The sequence below is a fragment of the Ctenopharyngodon idella genome, chromosome 12 (genome assembly GCF_019924925.1).
Source record: "Ctenopharyngodon idella isolate HZGC_01 chromosome 12, HZGC01, whole genome shotgun sequence".
In the NCBI taxonomy this organism is placed as follows: Eukaryota; Metazoa; Chordata; class Actinopteri; order Cypriniformes; family Xenocyprididae; genus Ctenopharyngodon; species Ctenopharyngodon idella.
The window spans coordinates 12,728,080-12,747,644 of NC_067231.1; the positions used below are offsets into that span (position 1 = coordinate 12,728,080).

Sequence of the window (19,565 nt, forward strand, 5' to 3'; positions counted from 1 at the left end):
CACAGATGGTCGTCATATACCTGCAGTTAATATTAGGGTTTTTTAATATAAAGTACTTTTCAAATTATAATTTTATTTTCATGCTGTGACCATAGGAGAGGAAGGATTTATGATGTAGCCATGCGCTCTTACTAGACCATCTCATTCTAGCGTTTAATGCTGAGGAGGACTACAATTCTTCGAAGGACTGGACAAGGAAGTACATAGCCTCACTAGGATGCAGCTTTCCATTTGAGAAGCACCCCTAAGGTTGTACATTTGCTCCTGTTCTGCAAATGGTTTGTAATGGTATGGTATTTTTGCTCAGTAATGCCTTTTGTTATGATCATGAGTTTGCTACACTTTAACAGTTCTTCAGTGATACTTTAGATAGTTCTTGGTAGTACAAGAGACAACATGTATCATGTTCAATAATAATGATAAAGAATTAATTTTCTGTACTTTTTTCTGTCATATCTGATGGATAGTCACATCGGATCATGATTTTTTTTTTTTTAAATAATTTAACAAAATGAACAAAATGCATAAATTCAATATTAACATCAGTCTGACAACCAAAATGATTGTGAATAGTTTATTATGTGAAACAAACCCTTTTGCTCAAATAAACGTACAGAGGCAGATTTGACATTAAGTGACATTATTTATTAGTAAAATCAATACAGGCAGGTTTCACAACCCAAAAAGCACACAAAAAATTTCCATCACGTTTTCTGTAAGCATTTCTTGCCACCAGATTGTTTTTATTTATTTATTTTATTTGTAAAGGCAATACAGGATTAATGTATAAAAATTATAGCCCACATACTAACACAAATTATAATTGCACTTAAACATCCAACATTCCTACAATGTGTTCCGTATACAATGGCACATTAAACTACCCATTACTAAACAACATATGCACTAACATGACAATCAAATGAAACATAAAAATATACATTAGAAGGCCTCACATACAGTTCTCCTAAAAATTAAGTACAACTACAAAAATCATTATGAATCATGTTTAAGGCCCAAAGGGCTGGATTAGTTTTAATTTTTTTATATAGTTGTTTTCATTATAAGAAGAATTCCTCTCTGGACCCCAGATCACCTTATTTTAATTTCAGTTTAATGGAGAACTGCATAGAATTTGGCAACACAAATGTTTTTAATTTTTTTAAATATATTGAAAGACAGTATTTTAGGTTTTAAGGTTTATTTTAACTTTTTAAGTTTTTTTTTTTTGCTTTACAGAAGCACAATATACTATAAATGAAAAATTTCAGAGGTATAACTCTTGTGTCACATTGAGTCTCGTTTACTAACTGTGTACAATCTGTATACAAACGGCTTCACACAAAATTCATTATTCATCAATAAACGTGCAAAAATACATTTTAAATATATGATCAAATTTAGACCTAATTCTAGGACTACTGTATATAAAAACAGTTTTGGGTGAAGTCAGGTAAGGTGGGCAGCGTTTTGTTGAATGTATAATTTAGATAACCAGAGGTTTTTTTTTAAAAAAAAGTTTAATTTGTAATATTTTTATTTAGTTCATATAGTTTGTTATTTGGAAGGTATAAACATTTTGAGGTCATGCACTCCAGACAAATGGTCTTTTCAGGTAAAGTGGGCCCTCCCTGATTTATCATAAAATGATCCTGCATTTATTTAAAAATTAGAAAAGCACCTTATTAACACATTAAATTTATATTCAACAAAACCAAAGACATATAGGCTATGAGTAAAATTTATATATATTTGGCTGTTGTGAAACAACGACAGTGTTCCTGTCTCTCAAATGCATGGTGTTAACAATGCCAGGGTCATGGGTTTTGTTCTAATGGAAATGCAGGAGAATACCTTGAATGCAATGCAAGTTGCTTTCAATAAAAGCATCTGTGAAATGCATAAAATGTAGCTGATAGAACATGTTGTGTTGACGTTAAATTTGCACAAGTGTAATAGAATATTGATGAAAATGAAATCTACAATATGTAACAAATAGGCAAAAAAATATTAATAAGTGGAACTGAACTTTAAATTTAACCATATTTTAAAGTTTTTTTTTTCTATATTTTCTTAAAACAGTTTACAGTAGGAGTCATCATCTATGACTTTAAAATTTCTGACTGGACACTTATTGCCATTTTCTTTTCTCTTTTTTTAAAAAAAAACAATTATAGCCTACATTATCAATTATAAAATAATCAGTGAATGTCACTTTAATAATTAATTTGTGTTCAATTACTTAAGGTTAAAGGTGGCCCATTTTATTTAGCACATTCAATGTCTAAACACTTTCAAGAAAAACAAACACATTTTTACAACGATATTTGTTTACGTTTAGAGAACAGCCTTAAAATGTAGAAATGAAAATCTAATGTCAATACTGCATCAGCCATATGATTTTATCTTTTAAAGAAGCATTGTTCCTTTAATTCAAGTCCATTTATATGCTCTGACAGTGCATACCCATTGAGCACAGTACAATCAAGGTTAATTGGTGCACTTTACCTGAATTCACCGTATGTCTTTATCTGGTTTTGAAAATGCAATGCTTTACTCAACGATCTTTCTCTCAAGCTGAAGTGAACATGCATGAAAGAGGGAGCAAGCTAGCAAGATAACAAGAGATGTGAGACTGTACAGAAAGTTTGGGCATGTTTTATTCAAATTACTAGCTGCGGGCACACCCTCAGTTGGAATCACTTGGATTCATCATGAGGATTCACTAGGATTTAATTAGAACAAGGGTAAGAACAAATTTATGTGTCTACGGACATTTGTTCTGTGAACAATTAAGGCCCATTGTTTTTTTAACCATTAATTGTGCATCCTTTAAGGCACTCACTAAGATTACTATGGTATTCATCATCCTCTTCATTGTCTGAAGTGGCTGCATAGCTCTTGGTGTCCCCATACTTTTCCCCTTTCAATTGATAAATTAATCCCAGTATTTCATTGGCCTTCCAATCATCTGGATTAACCTTGATACATCTCTTGGCAATGATCATCAGTTTCTTTGCACTTCCTTCCCCCTCACTAGAATGTGGATTCATTGTGAGACACTTTTTGTAGTGCTTGACTGCAAAGTCCACACACCTCTTACTGTACTGCTGGAACTCAGCATAGTAATAATGTACTACATGCACACTATCATTTTTCTCTCTAGCTGTCTCAAATGTTCTGCCAAACAGTTTGTCTGCCTTGGACAGTTCGCCTTTCTCGCCGTACTGAAGTGCAAGCTCACACATGGCAATGATAAAGGAAGCTTTCAGAGAAGTTGCCTTTTCTAAGTAGAAGATGCACTGATTTCGTGCATTTTTTACCTCAGTTCTGTTACCTCTGTCTTGTCGTTTTTCTTTCTGTAAATTTATTTTCTTGGTCTTGTAGCACATTGCCAACTGATGATGTATGAAACCTGAGTTTGGTGATCTTTCAAGTGCTTTCATCAGCAGGTCAATGGACCTGTCAACAGATCCTTGATTCCTGAAGAATTTCCCAGCATACCTTATGACATGTGGATCTTCTGGAGAGCTATTCAGAGCTGTCTCCATTAGTTTCTCAGACTCATTCATCAACTTTTTGGAACATAACAAAAGTTTAAGTCCTAGAAGAACTCTCAAGGCATCATCGTCTGGGTTGATGTCAAGGGCCTGTCTCAGCTGTTTGATCGCAGGTGAATCCACAGTGCAAGACTCAGTGCGAGTACTAGTTTCAATGCGATACAGAGCTGTGGCATAACCAGCATTCCACTCGCTATTTTCTGGATCTAATTCCACAGCCTTCTGGAAAACTTCTACGGCTCTGTCATAATATTTGCGAGAGAATTTAAGATAGGCCCATCCTTTCTCACCAAGGACCTCTGGAACAGATGAAAACTCAGTTGGAAATGTTTCCTTTATCTTCTGAAGCTTCATCAGGTAACTTTCACACTCTGAGTAGTTCTTCATATGGTAGTTTATCCAGGCAAAATTTCCATAGGTGACAATTAGAGTCTTGTCACAGTTGTCACCGAGGTTTTCTTTAATAAGTGTCTCAGATTTCAACAGGTGGGTAAGGGCCTCTCCTTTGTGCTCAAGAAGGAATTTCACATATCCTAAAGAGCAGTGAGTTCGTGCAACTCCTTGCTCCCTCCCTAGACCCATCTTGACATGTTCCTCAAGCCTCTTAAGGATATCTGTTAAGACTAGATCATCTTTTTTAATGTCCCATGTAAAGTGACACTCCAGCTGATCCAGTTTTGGTTGTAAACTGTCCTGAATCGAGCTGACAAGAAAACAAATGAATTTATTAAAAGAATAAAAACAACTCATTAGAAGACCATTACACATTGTAATAAAATGCCTTAATATTAAGTAGGGAGAGCAGAGAGTGCTTCTGAATTTATTTTAGTTTTTTAAAATTGTTATGCATTCACCGATGTGAACACCCACCCATAACCATTACCCATTTAGTTTTAAAGAGATAGTTCACCCAAAAATCAAAAATTCTTTCATTTACTCACCCTTATGTTGTTCCAAACCTGTAAGACTTTCATTCATCTTCAGAGGACAAATTAAAATATTTTTAATGAAATCTAAGCAATTTCTGTCCCTCCATTGACAGCTGCGCAACTACCACTTTGACACTTCAAAAAGTTCATAAAGAGATCGTAAAACTAATCCATAATGATTGAGCGATTTAGTTCAAATTTTCTGAAGAGACACAATGAACAGATTGAATTTGGGCTTTTACTCACATATAAACGTTGATCAGTGAACATAAACAAAAGCTCAAGCAAACCTCTTGCGGAAGCTCAAGTGTGCTGCACACATTAGAATGAACCTCAATGTTTCTCACACGACAAGCGAACATGCTTAAACTTCTGTTTATATCTGATGTGTGTGTTGATGAATGTTTATAATGTGAATAAAAGCCTAAATTAAATCTTCAGCGTATAAGAGATTGTCTCTTCAGAAAACTTGGACTAAACCACTCAATTCATATGGATTAGTTTTTTTATCTCTTTATGAACTTTTTGAAGCATCAATGTGGAAGTTGCGTAGCTATCAATGAAGGGAAAGAAATTGCTCAGATTTTATTAACCCTTTATTTGCGTGTCTCTCTTTAAGAGCCAATAAAAACTGAAACCAAGTAGGTACTAGCACAATAATTCTTTTTGCATACAAAATCAGAGACTTTACACATTCAGATTATGCCTCATGCTCCTGTTGTATTGTTTTCACCCTCTAATGAGTCTGCACAAATTGAGTTTACAACAAAAACAGCCCACAGGCACTAACTGAAAACAAATGTGTAGATTTCACGTGGCGTTTTTACTCAAAACTTAATGAAAAATGCAAAGATCATAGATGGCGCATCACCATTTATTCTTATGATTAGAATGAGCCCCAAAACAACATAATCTGTTGCGTCTGATGAGACGTTTCTTCAGTGATGGCATTTACTCGTATGAGAAGCTCTCGCGATCTCACCTGAGAACGTTCGCCTGTGTGGAGAAACTCTCGCGATACCGTATGAGAAAGCGAGACATGAGCAATCGATCTCAGATTAACGGATCTACTACAAACATTACTATAATAAAGAATCGATCTCAGACTAACGGCTCTATTATAAACATTACATACATTACAAAATAAAACAATGAAACAATTAATTAATTGACTATTTCCCCATTCCATTTTCATCTCTTTTAACCACAAACAATGTTAAAACGAAAGTTACTTGGTATATTGAACAGAACTATGACCGTATAACTGTCCCAATGTTAATGTCTGCTGAATAGTGATGAATACTATGAATATTATGAATACCTATAGTGTGATGAATACTATGAATAGGCTACTATCCATTACATGTGTAAGCAGTAATGAAGCACTTTAAGCACCAACACTTTTTCAGTAAGTTACCTTTCTTGTAGAATTGTGCTTCAAATAAAGAACTTTATGTTAACCAGATTGTTAGTTAATCATTTACAAGTCAATATTGCTATGTGGACAGCGATTTAAAAAAAAAAAAAAAAAAAAAAAAAAAAAAGTGAACTTGTAAAACTGCGGTGTTAAATGCGATGCGGTTGAAAATTTGGGTGCACCTAACTTTTGTGCTGGTGCACCTAAGAAAAAAAAGCTTTTTGCAACCAGTGCAAAAATTAGTCTAGAGCCCTGGTGATGTAACATATTTGGCTAAAAACATGTCTCTCGTCTTTCCGGGATGCAATGTGTTATCCAATGTTTCCGGAACCGTCCATGCACAACGTGGAATAACACAACATAGGTATAATTTTAAAGCTTGGAAAGTCAGATTTTTAATGTATCTAACCATTTTGATAAACTCTTAAGAGTGCTGAGTAGTCCCTATAAATCCGAGTGAACCACCCCCTGGCGCCACCTAGCAACGAAAAATTAATCATAGGCCTATTAATTAGGCTAATAATCAAGTCTGAGCTTTACAATGCATGTAGCCAATTCGATTAACTCCTAAGTAGTGCTGAGTTATTTGCTGATAAATAAAAAAAAAATTTTTTTCATAATTTATGTAACAAATATAAAAACAAATATGTAGATTTCAAGGGACATTTTTACTCATAACTTCATGAAACATGCACAGAACGTAGAAAATGCATTATTTAAAGTGGATTCTCGCGAATAAAATGTGCTTAAATCAACATAATCCCTTGTGTCGATCACGAGATATTCCTCATGGAAGAACGATTTTAAAAATATCCATTAGGGGCGTCAAGGGCTAAACAAAAAGGCTACCTTGGTTCCAAATTCTGTAATTTTTGATTACTTTATGCCATCGCCACAAAATTTGACCCAGATGTAGGAGAGCTTCATCAAAAAAAAATTCCTCCTATCTTATTTGCTTCCAACAGAGCCCCAGAAATGACATGCAGGAAAAAAATAGTTGGCTAAATCGTGCGCACAATTTATTAATTCGTTCCCTCGATTTACTAAAACGTGCGCACGATTTACTATTTCGAAATAGTAGGCCTAAATCATGTGTGCACGATTTAGCCTACTATTTTTTTCCTGCATGTCATGTCCGGGGCTCCGTAAGAAAGATATGTAAAATTATAAAATTATAAAATTTTAAAATTACAAAAAAAAAAAAATTATATATATTTGTTTGTCTTTTATCAGCAGTATCTCAGCAAAAGAATGTTCAATTGAATTGAATTGAATTGAATTCAATTCAATTCAAATTTATATTTTCTAAAAATTTAGAAAGTGTTCTATCAAATGATAGGCCTGCCTACCTTTTGACTCTCCTTGCTTTAGTTTTGGAGTTACGAGTCTTTACTTTTGTGTATGTCACTCAGAAAAAACAACTCTAAACAATTCTAAAAATGCCTTTAGGTCTTAAAGGGTTAAAAATATCTTCATTTGTGTTCCGAAGATGAATGGAAGTCTTACGGTTTTGGAACGACATGAAGATGAGTAAATGACGACAGAATTTTCATTTTTGGGTGAACTAACCCTTTAAATAATATATAATAACAAAAATGTATTGTTTGTTTATTCAGTATTGTTATTAATAATAATAATAATAATAATAATACCTCTGACAAAAACATATGTCTGAATGTATATATAGCTGTAGCAGAAGTGCGATAAAGACAGAGCATTCCACAATAATGAATTACATTTACAGTATATACACTTTTCTCACACTCAAAGTACATTAGAGTGAGAGGGGAATCTCCTGAACTCCACAAGGACACAGAGTAACCCCTACTTTTTTAGTGAAACACTTTTTTAGTGGATTTTAAATAACCACATGGAGTCAGGACTTCAGTTTAAATCAGGGGTCTCCAAACTCGGTCCTGGAGGGCCACTGTCCTGCAGAGTTTAGCTCCAACCCCAGTTAAACACACCTGAAACAGCTAATCAAGGTCTAATTAGGCATACTAGAAACCAGGCAGGTGTGTTGAGGCAAGTTGGAGCTAAACTCTGCAGGACAGTGGTCCTCCAAGACTGAGTTTGGAGACGCCTGCTTTAAATGATCATTCAAACGACAGTGCCTTTTATAGTAGGCTATACACAGATGAGCCAAAACACTATGACCACCTGCCTAATATGCTGATGGTCCTCCGCGTGCTGCCAAAACAGCGCCGATCCACCAATGAATCCTGAAGGTGTCCTGTGGTATCTGGCACCAAGTTCACGAGTTCACACTTTAGATTAATTAAATAAAGTAAAGGTTATGCGTATTTGGTGTGCTGTCCGGGTGGAAGGAATTTGGCCTGAACCCATAGAACTCCCCCTGGTAGTGATAGGAATAGCTAAAACTAGAAGTGCATCGATGAGCGTTGGGCGCCCAACACCCTGTCACCGGATTGTGGTTTGTCCCTCCTTGGACCACTGTTGGTAAATTCTCACCACAGCTGACCGGGAGCAACCTACAAGATTTGCCGTTTCAGAGATACTCTGACCCAGTTGCCTAGCCATAGCAGTTTGGCCCGTGTCAGTGTTGCTCAGATCTGAATTCCTGCCCATTTCTCTTGCATTCAACATGTTGATTACGAGAACTGATTGTTTGCTTACCATCTAATCTAACCAGACCTTAATATGTGCCCTTGTTAGGAGATGATCGTCAATATTTGCTTCATCTGTGACTGGCCATAATGTTTTGACTCATCAGTGTATATCCCACCACTATACTTATGAATTTGGATGCAAGGAGTGCGCCCCCTGCTGAACTCACTAACATTTCTTCTAGCAGTTTTTCAAAACATTTCTCATCCAGGGATTTACCAGACCCAGCCCTGCTTAGCTTCAGTATAAACCAGGAGAAAGCTGCAGCTATGACTGTGGTTATGAGGTGGTTATGCTGGTTATGAGGAAGGTCTGTCTAATAAGCCATTAAATTTCTTCCTTCCTTTTTTTTTTTTTTTTTTTTTTTCTTTTACACGGAGCCTAAATGAAAAGTTTGTGTGGTTGTTATAGCCTCTCAAATTAAGATTAAGATTCAGATGATGCCATTCTTTCAATAAACCAACATAAATTTAAACTTGACAGGAAATTATCATTTCTTACCACATATTTGTATATTATTTTTGTCCTGTAAATTGTATTTTTACATGGACACTTACAAATTTACTATCGCCTTAAGAAGCTGATGATCATCAGTGATGTAGTGATTTTAACGACTGTACTGTAGTTTCTTATATCTGTTTAATTTCACTCCGGTCTCTCCTAAATACGCAATTAATCTACATTTTATATATTGATATAAACATGTAGGCTAGTTAGTAGGCCTATAACAGTTATCAAATTTACTCTGAATAATCAATAATTCATTTCTCTATTAAAAACATTGTTGATATTAAATTAGCCATGCAAATTGATATTATTAGAAAACATTATAAGCATTTTCATATAATAGAAAATGTGCTCCTTGTTTCCTACCACGGTACTGTTGTTATGCTATAACTGAGTTTGAAGTGTAATCTGAACAGAGTATCGTTATTTGAACAACAATTTCATTTGAAACTCGACTGCAAATACATAGCTATGCATTTATTGTAAGATTATGTCTCTCCCTCAGGTCTCCTCGACCTGATTTCAAAACTTTCCAGCCTGTTAGCATTAACCTTTGTAATTTAGCTTCATAATCAAGACAAATTTTTAGTTAGCCTAATATTTAAACGGTATTTACCTCATCTCTGACATCCTTTTTCTTGTTGCTTGTGGAAAATGATACGGATAGCTCTGTTACACAAGCTCAGTAGGCAGCGTAATACTTTCGTTTCCTGAAAGATGCGCCATGCCCGTTCAGTTTCCTGCTTGTTTTCGAACCCGAGCACTGTCGGAGCCACAGGGGTGTACCGGGGTGGCGCTGGACACCCCTGACATCTGATTGGCCACCCCGGGTGCCACCCCAAAATTGAATTCGATATACTGGCAGTTTGATGCCGAGTGAAATTTCATTTAACCTCTTGTTGAAAGAAGCATTTATTTTGACGTGCGACGTGCGACAAATTGTTCATGTAGAACGTGAATATACTAACGTTAGTTGCCGGATACATAAGATCAAGAGCCTGCGTCGCGAAAAAAGCAAAGCTGTTCAAAATTCTGGAGCGCCAGAGCGCTTCTCTCATAGTTTTCCATCAAGTTACATTATATTTGTCCCAAATCGTTGTTAATGTAGACTACATAATGAATTAACCCTAGGCTAGAAGAGTGTTTGGACATTTTTTCAATAATATTTTTGGCTGTCTGTGGTTTAAAAAGTCAGGGCTACCTATGTTTCATAGAGAGAGAGATAAAGAGAGAACTTTGAGCACTGACAGCGCTGCACGAGCTCGCGGCCATCTGCGAGAGACCCTTTATTATGAATTTTGACAATGCATTGTGAGAATGTGATATGGCTTAGTTGGTGCGATCATCAAATCGCTGTTGTAACTAAATAAATATAGTCTGACGCGCTGCATGTTTCAGCACTGTTCACTTTCAGTTTCAATTCTCAGAAAACACTACTCTGCAAGTGCTGTGTGTCTGAGTCGCTTATAATTTGCATTTGGGAACGCAACATGCGCAAATCATCTTCCCAAACTCGAGTTAGGGTTAGGGGATAGAATATACAGTTTGTACAGTACAAATATTATTTTGTTTATTGAATGTCCCCATAAAACATGGAAACCCAACATGTGTGTGTGGTAAACATACATTCAAACAAATATTATGCCATCCCCTACCACCACCCTTCATTCCCATTTCATTTTAAACATTTTAATTCAAAATGGTAGTTAAAAATGTACCACACATTTTAGTTGAAAATTCCAAGTTTCCCCCTGGTGATTATGATGAATTATGTGGTGGCAATTATGTACTCTCTCAAATATGATCATGATCATAATATGATCATAATATGAAGTAGCATTCTGGCCATTCTGGTTCTCAACAAACCGGCATAAAAAGACAAACTCATCTAACTAAACTTGAGCACAACTTTGATTAGGGGCAAAGGCAAGACCTCACAAATGCACATGAACTCTTTGTTTTCTTTGAGACTTTCTGAGTTTTGGGCATGTCAGTTAAATAATCACGGTGAAAGCAAACAATTACTAATCATAATTACGTTTTTGAACACTAACAAATAATTTTAAAATTATTTTGTGTACTTTTGAGGAAGAACAGCTATAAAACTTGCCAACTTGCCAATGATAAAACACATAAATATTGTTAGAAAGAACAATGTCAAATGCAATAGTCTTATGGCATTTCTTTTTCATTAAGGACCAGCAGAAATTGTGCCGTGATAAAAACAACACTTGAGTTTACAATGCAAAATTTGTGCCAGAATGAAATATGATCCACTCAACCTCAAAATGTAATCAAATACAGCTGCATTGCATAGCACTGTGTTTACACTCTAACAAGTTAAATATTAAGGACATAATTGAATATCAAGTTAAATATTAAGGACATAATTGAATGTCCATGGGTGAGGCTGTCATTTGGATATTATTGATCGAGGTCTCTGGATGGTAGTTTTAAAGGTAGCTTTTTCCAAGCAAATGTTTTATTTTACCAGTGCCTGATTTATGTTTTCTTTTATGCAGGGCATGTAATTAAAGTACTTAAGTTTTTCACTTGTTCACTCCAAGGTGTTCTGATGTATGGAAGAAAATTCGTTCCACATTGAAATGCAAGCATTAGATTACACTATCTTAGGGATTTGAAAGGAAACTATTCATCAGCTCACATTATCTGTATAGACAAGGAAAAAAAAATGACAATCAAACAAGCATTATATACATTATGAATTTTATTTCAACTTTCAAACTCTTATAAAGTGCCTTTTGGATAAAGTATCACAGTTTGACATACTGTTAAATATTTTACAACTATGTTAGGCCTATGTTAGTTTAATCTTAAAGCATAAAGATACAATATATTATATATATTCTGACAATATTTTTTATCTCCATTATACAGTCATAAATAGTAATAAAGTGCCAATACATGAAGCACACCCAAATGCATATTGCATAATTGTGTAATCATATAATTTGTGATGACTTTAGTGTAAGGACAGCCTGAGTGCACTAAGGTTACTGAGGAACTCATCATTGTCTTCATAACTCAGAGCTTTCTCATAGCACTCAATGGCTTGATGTTTCTCTCCTTTTTCCTTATGAAGGAACCCTAGTATCCCATAAGCCTCCCCTTCCTGCGAGTTTCTCCGAATCCGTTTCTCAGCGATCTTCCTCAAACTTTTGGCACTTCTCTTCCCTTCGACTGATTTCGGGCTCATCTTCAGACATTCCGTGTAGTGTTTGATAGCTAACGACTCACATTTGTGGCAGTATAGCTGGAATTCAGCATAATAAAAATTGACCACATGTAAATTGTCATTTTTCTCTTCAGCTGTTTTGAAAGTGACCCGGAACAGCTCCTCAGCCCGAGACATGTCATGGTTCTCTCCGTACATCAGTGCTAGATCGCTCATTGCAGAAATAAAGGAGGTCATCAGGCTGGTAGCCTTTTCTAAATGGTAGATGCACTGATCACGAATCTGTTGAACTCTTGACCCCTTGGAATGGTGACTTTGTTCTTGCAGAATTTGGATTTTCTTCTGCTTATAGCAGAGAGCCAACTGATGATGTATGAAACTTGAATTGGGTGAGTGTTCAACAGCTCGCTTCAACAGAGTGATTGACCTGTCCACAGACCCTTGATTCCTGAAGAATTTCCCAACATATCGAACGACATGTGGGTGATCTGGAGATCTTTCTAAAGCCTTTTCTACCAAGCTTTCAGCTTCTCTGTACCTCTTGTAAACAACCAGTCGCAAACTTAAGAGGACCTTGAGAACGTCATCATCTGGATTCTTGTCAATGGCCCTTCTCAGTTGCCTGATTGTAGATGAATCCTCCGAAGTGTACTCCAAACTCTCGTATTCAGTACGATACAGAGCAATGGCATAACCAGCATTCCATTCACCTTCATCTGGTTCCAGTTCTAAAGCCTTCCTGAAACATTCTTTGGCTCTGTCGTAATATTTGCGTGAGAATTTAAGAAAAGTCCATCCCTTCTCACCAAGCACCTCTGGAACAGATGAAAACTCTTTTGGAAATGTTTCGTTTATCTTCTGGAGCTTCTTCAGGTAAATTTCACACTCGGTGTAGTTTTTCATGTGGTAGTTTAACCAGGCAAGGTTTCCATAAGTGACAATAAGTGTCTTATGAAATTCATCCCTATGGCATTCCATGTGGAGCTCCACGGATATCATGAGGTTGTCATGTGCCTCCTTGTGAAACCCCAGAAGGAAATGGATATATGCCAAAGCACTGTATGTTCGGGCAAGTCCTTCTTTCTTTCCAAGATCCAATTTAATCTGTTCTTCCAGCCTATTGATAACATCATTGAGATCTATATCATCTTTTAATAGAGCCCAGGTGAAGTGGCATTCCAGCTGGTGAAGTTTTGTTCTCAAAGTTCTGTCAGGTTCCATACTGAAAAAAAAAAATGAAAAGATAACTAATTCCCATATGGAAAGAAATATATATATACTGTATTGTGGATATATACTGTATACAGTGCTGCTTGAAAGTTTGTGAAACCCCTGCAGAATCTGCAAAATTATTTTAACAAAATAAGAGAGATCGTAAAAAAGTATTTTGTTTTTTATTCAGTGCTGTCCTGAATAAGATATTTATCCACAACTGTTTTTTTTTTTTGTTTTTTTTTTGATGGTTGTTCATAAGTCCCATGTTTGTCCTGAGCAGTTAAACTATCCAATGTTCTTCAGAAAAATCCTCCGGGTCCTGCAAATTCTTTGCTTTTCCAGCATCTTCTGCATATTTGAACCCTTTACAGCAGTGACTATTTTGACTATGTATTAAGAACCAGGGGGTGTAGACTTTTTAAATTTGAAGATCAAGGTAAATTATACTTAATTTGTCTTCCAGTAAATATGTACATATCTTCTGTTGCTTTCGCAGGGCAGTACTAAATTAAAAAAAAAATATTTAAACAAAATAAGAAAGATTTGGATGTCTTCATCCTGTTCAAAAGTAACATGTAAAACATCTTTTATGAAAAATATCTTATTCAGGACAGTACTAAATAAAAAAATAACAAATAAAATAATTAACATTTTGCAGACCAAAGTAGATATTAAAAAGTGAATTTATCTAAATTGTATTTTATAATATACTTCGGCATTTGAAGGCTAAGCAAAATATATTTTCAATTTGAAAAATATATATTTCTGTATGCTGTGCTGTTTACTACAATTACATATCACAGATTTTAAATATATAAAGATATAATAATATAAAAACATATTGAAAGATATGTAGCATATATAAATAATTTTGTATTATTAATAATTGTAGGCATGTACTTACCTCATCTTGGATGTCACGTCTGTACGAAAAATGTTTCAGTAGTCTCATGAGGAAGGTGCTGCAGGCTTTATTGTCCTCTCCTAGAAATGGGAGGGTCAAACTCAGAATGGAAACTGAAACCTTGGCTGAAGAAAATGGAAAGAGAGAGCTAAAGGCTGCCTCAATTGTTCTGTGATATTTGCTAGTCAAATAAAGGATGGTCTATTCCCAGCCATCTGGTGTCTGGTGTCATCTTTTATCTGTTACTTTCTGATATCTGTTTAGCCTCACAGAAAAGCATGTGAACTTAAATCACTTGATTCAGATGTGACTAGTGATGTTCGATCAACTGGGGTTGATTCTCTTTATTTAATCCATTAATTTCCATCAGTTTGATCTAGTGTTGTCATGCTACTAAAAAATCAGTATTAGTACTAATACCAAAGAAATTTCATGATCCTTAAATACAAACGTTTTAACTCTATAGCTCTATAGCACTTCATATAATATACAGTGTATATATATATATATATATATATATATATATATATATATGTGTGTGTGTGTGTGTGTGTTTTATTTATTTATTTATTACATTTTTGCATTTTATTTCTGCTTTTTTGTAATATTCTAGCTTATACATGACATTACTGCAAATTGTGTGCCTCAAAGCAACAAATCTGATAAATGGATAAATCTAAATAAATAAGTTAACGTTAATAGCTTTATATTCTTTTCTCTTTTTTTTTTTTTTGATAAATATATGTACAAGCAAAAAAATGTATTAAAATTTCAGTCCCTTAGCAAAGTTTTTTGACAGCTCCTCAGAGGATTGCTGCTGGGTTCTATGAAGATGCCCCATTGCTCTCCTGCTTGTCTTCAGAAGATATGAAGGCCAAAATCTCGAATGCTTCTCTGACTTTCTTCTTAGTGTTGAGATTCCTCTCCGCAATCAGTCTGAGCTTCTTGCCAGCTTGTTTCCTTTCATAGGTGTTGACTGGAATCATATATGCTGCCTTGAACTGACCGACTGCTTTGTCTTCATCCGTTTTCTTGTAAAGCAAGAACAAACCATAGCATGTGTGGCAGTGCTGCTTATCAGACTCACTGAGGGCTTTGTCATCTATCAGGCTTTTAAAGATCTTCTCTGCCTCGCCAAGTTGCCGGTTCTCCCCATAGGCCTCAGCTAAATTCACTTTGGCATAAATGTTGTTAGGCTTCAGCTCTACAGCCTTTGAGAAGTGCTGGATACATTCAGCCACTTTAGAGGCTTTTTGAGCAGCAGAAATGTGCCTCCCGGGCCTCCTCTCCTCAAACATCTGAATAAGCTGTTGTTTATGGCAAAGGCCGATTTGATGGTGCAGAAAGGAGGAGTTTGGCGCTAGCTCTACTGCCCTCTTGAGGACAGACAGTGAATCTTTAATGGAGCCCTCTGCTCTAAAGTATTTGGCCACATATCTGGTCACTTGTGGAACATCAGGAGACAACCTGAGGGCCTCTTTTATAAGGTTCTGGGCTTCCTGTCTCCTTGACCTCTGGAGTTTCAGAGCCAAAAGTACCATGATCTCAGTGTTTGTGGGCTCTAGGCTGAGAGCTTTTCTAAGCTGTTCGGTGACTCTTCCAGTGTCTGCTGCTTTGTTCATGCCATCTATCCTGTAAAGCACTATTGCGTAGCCCACATTAAACAAAATGTTGTCTGGTTCTGCCTCAAGAGCCTTAGAGAAACTCTCTTTTGCTTGCTCATAGAATGTTCCTCCAAGTCTCAGAAAGCTCCATGCTTTCTCACCATGTACTACAGGCAAGCTGCAGGAGTAATCTGATGAACCTGTTATATCTTTGCATATACTTTTCACTTTGTTCAAGTAATCTTCTGCATCATTTAGCCTTTGTAAGTGATAGTGCACCCATGCAAAGCTGGAGAATGTCACCAAGAACTCAGCTTTCTTTCGTTTGTCTTCCTTTAATGCCAATTCAGCCTTTTGAAGGTAGTCCAGCGCACTCTCAGTTTTACCCTCCAAGTGGCTAATAAAAGCCAGAAGGTTGAAATACGTGCCATGATACTTTTGTGGACAAAATTTTATCCTATCATGGAGTTTTTCTGGTAAGCTGCTCAAATCCCTTATGTCTGATTTTTCTACACCCCATGTAAAAAGACACTCCAGCTGCCTGAGCTCCGCTTCCATGTCTTCGTTGCTGAAAACATGAGGAAAAGAAATAATAGTAAACAATGTCTCTGGGGAATTTGCAAGTTAGGATTAACAATATAATTTTTATAAATAACCACAGCTCATGATTTTGCTAACCTAATTTAGATAAGCTGAAAATATAGTAACTACGAGATATAGCCTATATCAAATGAATAACATACAAATGACCTATGTTGACATTCTGCTATGCGGTCTTTAGGCGTGTTTTAGGCAGGTTTGCTTAAGATTATTTAGCACATGCGTAGGCAATAGGCCTAGACTACATTTTAACTACACGTTTAGATGATAAATGTGTTGCAATAGGTGCTATTCAGTGCTTGTCCTACCTCATGCTTGTTATGAACTTCTTTCCGTTGAAACCGCGCGTATACTGAAAGATTCGATGTCAAGAAAACGAAAGTAAAAAGCAGAGGCAAGTTTCGCTTTCTTGATACGTTGTAAAAGAAGACGTGTTGTTCTAAATCACTTTTGATTTTTAATTTGTCATAAACGCATAATGTATGACAGTAGGCTATACTCATACTGTCTGTTTATTGTCCAGATGTCGGTTATCTGAATTAATGAATTACAGTACTATCATATAAACAGCATTTAAATAGATACATTTAAAATTTAATTTAGTAGGCTATTTTTTGAATGTGTAGTTTTAGTTAACTATATTATTTATTTGTTTGTTTGTTTGTCTTTCTATTATACATTTGTCTAACACGTTTGTGTCTGCAGTAGCACTTCCTTGTTATAAACAGCAGGCGGCGGTGTTACTTGGTAAAACTGAATTAACTGTCCCACTGTCAGTCTCATTGCTGTTCCTTGAGGTATTCTAAAGACGTTAATGTGACGCACGGAAATTTGATCTTAAACTTAATATTTTTGTAGGATTAATGAATAGTTTGTCAAGTTTACAGTACTAAAGTGTGGAATATAAATATGAAGTGGGACTGGGCGAGATTTACTCCTTGAGCTGCTATCTAAACAGAATAACTGGTAGCTGTGTCTTTGACTAATGGTAAGTTCGTTTACAAGTTCTGAATTTTACCTTACTGTTTTTTGTTTGCTTGTTTGTTTTGTTTTATTATTCTGTCTGCATGTGATTTAAATACACATTCTTTCCATCATCGTTTTTAATTATATATTTTTTGTAGTAAACACGTTTTCAGTCATTACCGCATTTCAGGATTTTTTTATTTATAGATTAGGGGTTATCATTACCTATCTGATTAATATATAAGCTAAGCAGATACCCTCTCTGAGGTCTTCACACACACTCGGTTACCACGAAAAAAAATCCTGGAAATTCCAGAAAGGAAGAGCCATTTAGGGCAGAGAGAGAGAGCAGAGCCAAGAGAGAGTCAAGGGGGCGGGTTTTGGTGAATAAAAGTCACAGAAGGTAGAATGTGCTACCATTCAGTAACAGAACTGCAAAAGAAATGGAAATGTTTGGACTACAGCACATCTGGGACTGCATTATGCAGTACGAGGCCATGCTAAGGTCTCCATATTTCCCAGTGCTCTTCTCTATTACAGTCTACCTAAGCTTCTGTCTGCCTTTTGTCGTTCTGGATGCCCTGTCTCCTAGGGTACCACTGATAAGGAGATACAAGCTTCAACAGAAAACCAACGTGTCTTGGACTATGATTTGGAGCTGCCTCGCACTCTCACTTTACAACCATGCTGTGTACATCTTCCCGCTGAGTGTCCTGCACTGGTACTGGAGACCGGTCAACTACCCAGCGAATGCACCTGAAGTCCTGCGAGTCGTCTGGGACCTTGCAGCCTGCCTGCTTCTCTTTGACTTTCAGTACTTTGTATGGCATCTTCTGCATCACAAAGTACCCTGGCTCTACCGCACTTTCCATAAGGTGCATCACAAGTACACATCCACCTTTGCCCTGGCCACTGAGTACTCAGGGGCTTGGGAGACTCTGTCTCTGGGTTTCTTCGCTGCAGTGAATCCCATGTTGCTGGGGGTTCATCCTATGACAGAGATGCTTTTCCATATGCTGAACATGTGGTTGTCAGTTGAGGACCACTGTGGCTATGACCTGCCATGGGCGACACACAGACTGGTGCCTTTTGGACTGTATGGAGGAGCTCCACACCATGATGTCCACCATCAGAAGTTCAAGTCCAACTACGCTCCATACTTCACTCACTGGGACAAGCTCTTTGGGACACTGCACTCTGAATGAACTGAACAACTGGAACAAGCTACATGAACTGATTTCATTTGTCTTTTTTGTAAAAAGTGCATTATCATTCTGTGAATGAATACCCTTGACTCTAAAACTTTATAGTTTATGTGTTAATGTAATTCTCTATTTATCGAACATCTGTATTTAAGTGTGACTGTAAGAAAAATAAGAGATATGAATATGCTATGTGTAAGGACTATATGAAGCACATTTGTTAACTTTAACCTGTTTTTTTAATTATTATTGTTATTATTATTATTATTTATAAACATGTTTTGATACTAACTGTTTTGGATCATGAAATGTGTGTGAAACATGAAGAACAGATGCAACAAAACAGCAATAAAGCTATGAAGTAAATACTATAAATACAGTGTTTGTGTTTACTTTCATTTTGCATAATAAGAATACTTCAATAAAAATGTTTATAGTTCAATTCTATAAATAAAGTCTGAATAAAGTGATAATATAGATAATAAAGAGAAGAGACGTTAGAGAATAAATAAAGAATAAAAAGAAGTTAGTTAAAATAGTTAAATATTAAAATAACTTAATATTAATAACTTTAATTGTGGCATCATAGTCCTGGCAATTGTGGCCCTGGAACTGTTTCTATTACCAGAAAAAATAAAAAAATAAAGTTTTGATACTAAATGTTTTGGATCATGAAATGTGTGTGGATCATGAAGAACATATGCAACAAAACTAACGGCAATAAAGCTATGAAGTAAATACTATAAATACAGTGTTTGTGTTTACTTTCATTTTGCATAATAAGAATACTTCAATAAAAAATATGTTTATAGTACAATTCTATGAATAAAGTCTGAA

At 35.8% G+C, this 19,565-nt stretch overlaps 4 protein-coding genes across 4 annotated transcripts; 1 reads left to right on the top strand and 3 right to left on the bottom strand.

Moving 5' to 3' along the window:
- Positions 1–623: 623 nt before the first annotated feature.
- LOC127523375 (interferon-induced protein with tetratricopeptide repeats 5-like) lies at positions 624–9,827 on the bottom strand. Its single transcript, XM_051914002.1, has 2 exons — positions 9,658–9,827; positions 624–4,263 (listed from the first exon to the last, which is right to left on the bottom strand). The coding sequence occupies exons 1-2, from the start codon at positions 9,669–9,671 to the stop codon at positions 2,811–2,813; spliced, it is 1,467 nt and encodes a 488-aa protein (XP_051769962.1). The 5' UTR covers positions 9,672–9,827; the 3' UTR covers positions 624–2,810.
- Positions 9,828–11,751: 1,924 nt separating this feature from the next.
- On the bottom strand, positions 11,752–14,588 carry ifit10 (interferon-induced protein with tetratricopeptide repeats 10). Its single transcript, XM_051914003.1, has 2 exons — positions 14,357–14,588; positions 11,752–13,459 (listed from the first exon to the last, which is right to left on the bottom strand). Exons 1-2 carry the CDS (start codon positions 14,359–14,361, stop codon positions 12,025–12,027), a joined length of 1,440 nt encoding a protein of 479 aa, XP_051769963.1. The 5' UTR covers positions 14,362–14,588; the 3' UTR covers positions 11,752–12,024.
- Positions 14,589–15,059: 471 nt separating this feature from the next.
- On the bottom strand, positions 15,060–17,080 carry ifit9 (interferon-induced protein with tetratricopeptide repeats 9). The gene is made up of 2 exons (XM_051914006.1): positions 16,869–17,080; positions 15,060–16,528 (listed from the first exon to the last, which is right to left on the bottom strand). The coding sequence occupies exons 1-2, from the start codon at positions 16,871–16,873 to the stop codon at positions 15,181–15,183; spliced, it is 1,353 nt and encodes a 450-aa protein (XP_051769966.1). The 5' UTR covers positions 16,874–17,080; the 3' UTR covers positions 15,060–15,180.
- A 260-nt stretch (positions 17,081–17,340) lies between these two features.
- ch25h (cholesterol 25-hydroxylase) lies at positions 17,341–19,103 on the top strand. Its single transcript, XM_051914027.1, has 2 exons — positions 17,341–17,548; positions 18,119–19,103. Exon 2 carries the CDS (start codon positions 18,174–18,176, stop codon positions 18,729–18,731), a length of 558 nt encoding a protein of 185 aa, XP_051769987.1. The 5' UTR covers positions 17,341–17,548; positions 18,119–18,173; the 3' UTR covers positions 18,732–19,103.
- The last annotated feature ends 462 nt before the right edge of the window (positions 19,104–19,565 follow it).

Excerpts from the sequence above, each read along its gene's own strand:
- ch25h (XM_051914027.1), top strand. The coding sequence starts at position 18,174 with ATGATTTGGAGCTGCCTCGCACTCTCACTTTACAACCATGCTGTGTAC.